Genomic DNA, 3,449 nt, shown 5'->3' with positions numbered 1-3,449 from the left:
CAGGGGGGAGAGACATCTCAGAAGTGCCAGGGATGGTGGGGACCGAGGCTGGGAGGGAGTGATGTGCCAACCCGGTGCGTTTCCAGCGTCTCAGAGATGCCAAATTCCCAGCCCAGCTCGGGGTGTCCCCACGGCAGAGCCCCAACACCCACCTCCACCCGGGTGGGGTTTCTCCACACTCTCCCCAGGAACTGGAGTGACTTCCACCTCCTTTTTTTTTTCCTAGCCCATCACTTATAAGGACTTGAGTCTCACTTGTTTATCGGAGCGCAGCATAAAAGGAACAGACTCACAACGGAGCTGTTGCCTCCCAAGCATCCCCACATACATTTTTGCTACAATAATTAACTGAGCTGGGTCCTACCACCAGCCCAAGGTCAATTTAATGAAATAAAACACCTTATATGGCCATATGGCCAACACACCATCACTGAGCCTATTTAGGGTCTTTGTTTAGACAGGATCCGCCTCTGAGGTTCCGCGGACTCGCTGGTATTTATACCCAAGGCACATCGGGACTCGGTCCCAGAGGAAAGGAGCTCTCGCCTCTGTGGTGAGTACTGCCCAGCCCTGCTTCCCTTTTCCTGGGAGAAGAGTGGGAAGGAAAAATACCCTGGGGGGAGTGGGGGAGGGAGTTTGAGGCTCCCCAGCATTTGTGGGGTGGCCCCAACTTGGTTTGCATGGCACAGAGTGGGGGTGGCAACCCCAGCACGACCCCCCAGCCAGGGGTTTCTGTGGAGGTGATGGGAGTTGGGCTGCAGCCAAAGTGGGACATGCTCTTCCAGAACTCCCTGGGATTTCAGGGGATTTTGCTTTTTTGCTTCCTGCAAGACTTTTTTACCTGGTTCCCTCTGGATTTGGGAGTGCATCTGCTGGGGCAAGGGGGCACTCCCTGGAAGGGCTGTTGTTTTTCTCACGTTTGGGAGTGGATGTGAGGGCAGAGCAGCCAGAAGCTGCTGGGGCAGAACCAGATGAGAGGGCATGGGGAGGTTTTGGCACTGGTTTCGGGCACCAGCTGCAGAAGGATGGAGAAGCAGCATTGGCATGGAGCAGCACTCTGGGGAAGGAGCATCACCCTGCTCCCAGCATCACTGCCCCAGGGGCACACCCCTCAGCACAGCCCACGGAGGATTTGGCAGGGCTGCCCATCCCCAAGGACTCCAACCTTTACAAAGCCAGATGGAGTGGCACAGGATAACCCTCTCCCACACCCATCCTTTAATTCCCTTTTCCCCCTGGCCCCAGCTTTTCCCCCAGGTCCCCCTGAACACCAACCACTCCCAGCCCCACCATGTGCGAGGAGGAGACCACTGCCCTGGTCTGTGACAACGGCTCTGGGCTCTGCAAAGCTGGTTTTGCCGGCGATGACGCTCCCCGCGCCGTCTTCCCCTCCATCGTGGGGCGGCCCAGGCACCAGGTGGGTACCCAGGGGGGTGAGTGGCAGCCCCCACCCTGCTTTCATCCCCAAAATGAGGCTAATGAGGTTGTCTCTTCCACTGGTGTTAGGGTGTCATGGTTGGCATGGGGCAGAAGGACAGCTACGTGGGCGACGAGGCGCAGAGCAAGAGAGGTATCCTCACGCTCAAGTACCCCATTGAGCATGGCATCATCACCAACTGGGACGACATGGAGAAGGTGAGATGCCCCCGAGATGGGGAATGGGTGCCAGGACCAGCTTTGGTTTGGGGTAAGATCCCAATTCTCCTTTGCCTGCCTTAGATCTGGCACCACTCCTTCTACAACGAGCTGCGCGTGGCCCCCGAGGAGCACCCGACCCTGCTCACCGAGGCTCCCCTCAACCCCAAGGCCAACAGGGAGAAGATGACCCAGGTAAGGTGCTGTGGGAGCCTGGGGATGGAAACCACAGGAAGGGCTGAGGGGTTTGGGGGTTGAGTGGGGTGGAGGAATGGGCAGTGGGGTGCAGCTTGGTGCTCTGACACTGCAGAGCTCTTGGGGGAGGGAGTTCATTTGCTCCCATGGCCCCACAATTTTCTGGGAGCATTGGAACCTGTGGGGTTTGCCCTGCAGTGCCCTGACCCATGTGTTTTTCAGTGCAACACAGTGATCCACGTGTTTTTCCAAGCAATGCACTGACCCAAGTGTCTGTGCAATGCAACTATCCATTTTTTTTCCGTACAATCCACGTGTTTTTCCACCCAATGCATTGACCTTGTCTCTCCAGGAGGGCACAGCCCCCGTGGGTTGGAGTGGGGTGCACTGGGGACCCTGTGCTCACCCCTAACCTGCTGCTTCTCTCCCTCTCCCTCCCAGATCATGTTCGAAACCTTCAACGTCCCTGCCATGTACGTCGCCATCCAAGCTGTGCTGTCCCTCTATGCCTCCGGCCGCACGACCGGTGAGTAGGACACGCAGCATCCTGGGGACTGTCCACCATGAGCAAGGGACCAAACCAGCTTGGAGCCTCCTCCCTCACCTTCCTTCCTTTCCCAGGCATTGTCCTGGACTCTGGGGACGGCGTCACCCACAACGTGCCCATCTACGAGGGCTACGCTCTGCCCCACGCCATCATGCGTCTCGACTTGGCTGGCCGTGACCTCACTGACTACCTCATGAAGATCCTCACCGAGAGGGGCTACTCCTTTGTCACCACGGGTACGGGGCCAGGGAGGGGGTACAGGGTGATGGGGACCCCGTGGTGCTGCTGCAGCACCTGGTTGAGCCTCTTTGCCATCGTCTCCCACAGCCGAGCGGGAAATCGTGCGTGACATCAAGGAGAAGCTCTGCTACGTGGCCCTTGACTTTGAGAACGAGATGGCCACGGCTGCCTCCTCCTCCTCTCTGGAGAAGAGCTATGAGCTCCCCGATGGGCAGGTCATCACCATCGGAAACGAGCGTTTCCGCTGCCCTGAGACTCTCTTCCAACCTTCCTTCATTGGTGAGCCCACCCCGAGTTCTCCTGCCCTGCCCCTGGGGGGTTGTCCCATCCCCACCACCCCACCAGCAGGCACCCAGCTCCCATGGGTGGTGCCCAGCAGAGCTGTTCTGGGATTCCCTCGAGCACTTTGCACCCCAAATGGTGGGACAAACCCATAGGTGACCCTGTGGCTCTTCTGGGGAGCCCTGAGGAGGTGTGGGTGGGGGTCAGGGTGCTGACAGGCCCATTCCACTCCAGGCATGGAGTCAGCTGGCATCCATGAGACCACCTACAACTCCATCATGAAGTGTGACATCGACATCCGCAAGGACCTCTACGCCAACAACGTCCTGTCCGGCGGCACCACCATGTACCCTGGCATCGCCGACCGCATGCAGAAGGAAATCACGGCGCTGGCTCCCAGCACCATGAAGATCAAAGTAGGTCTTGGGGGGACCAAACCATGGCTACCAACACCCCAAATCCTCTCCTGGTGCAGGTTTGGGGGGAAGGATCAGAGGGTGCATCCTAAGGGTTGGTGTCTCTGCAGATCATCGCCCCCCCGGAGCGGAAG

The 3,449-nt window shown here is 58.5% G+C and overlaps 1 protein-coding gene across 1 annotated transcript; it reads left to right on the top strand.

Moving 5' to 3' along the window:
- Positions 1-1,246: 1,246 nt before the first annotated feature.
- Positions 1,247-3,446, top strand: LOC103803570 (actin, gamma-enteric smooth muscle; the record flags this gene model as incomplete). The annotated part of the gene is made up of 8 exons (XM_009076135.1): positions 1,247-1,417; positions 1,507-1,635; positions 1,720-1,830; positions 2,272-2,356; positions 2,452-2,613; positions 2,705-2,896; positions 3,134-3,315; positions 3,426-3,446. Coding segments are annotated over exons 1-8 (1,008 nt in total), but the record flags the coding sequence as incomplete, so codon positions are not given.
- Positions 3,447-3,449: the final 3 nt, after the last annotated feature.

This window comes from Acanthisitta chloris, unplaced genomic scaffold (assembly GCF_000695815.1).
Source record: "Acanthisitta chloris isolate BGI_N310 unplaced genomic scaffold, ASM69581v1 scaffold9036, whole genome shotgun sequence".
Classification (NCBI taxonomy): Eukaryota; Metazoa; Chordata; class Aves; order Passeriformes; family Acanthisittidae; genus Acanthisitta; species Acanthisitta chloris.
Note: the sequence above shows the minus strand (reverse complement) of the source record. Positions and strands in the feature narration are given on the sequence as shown.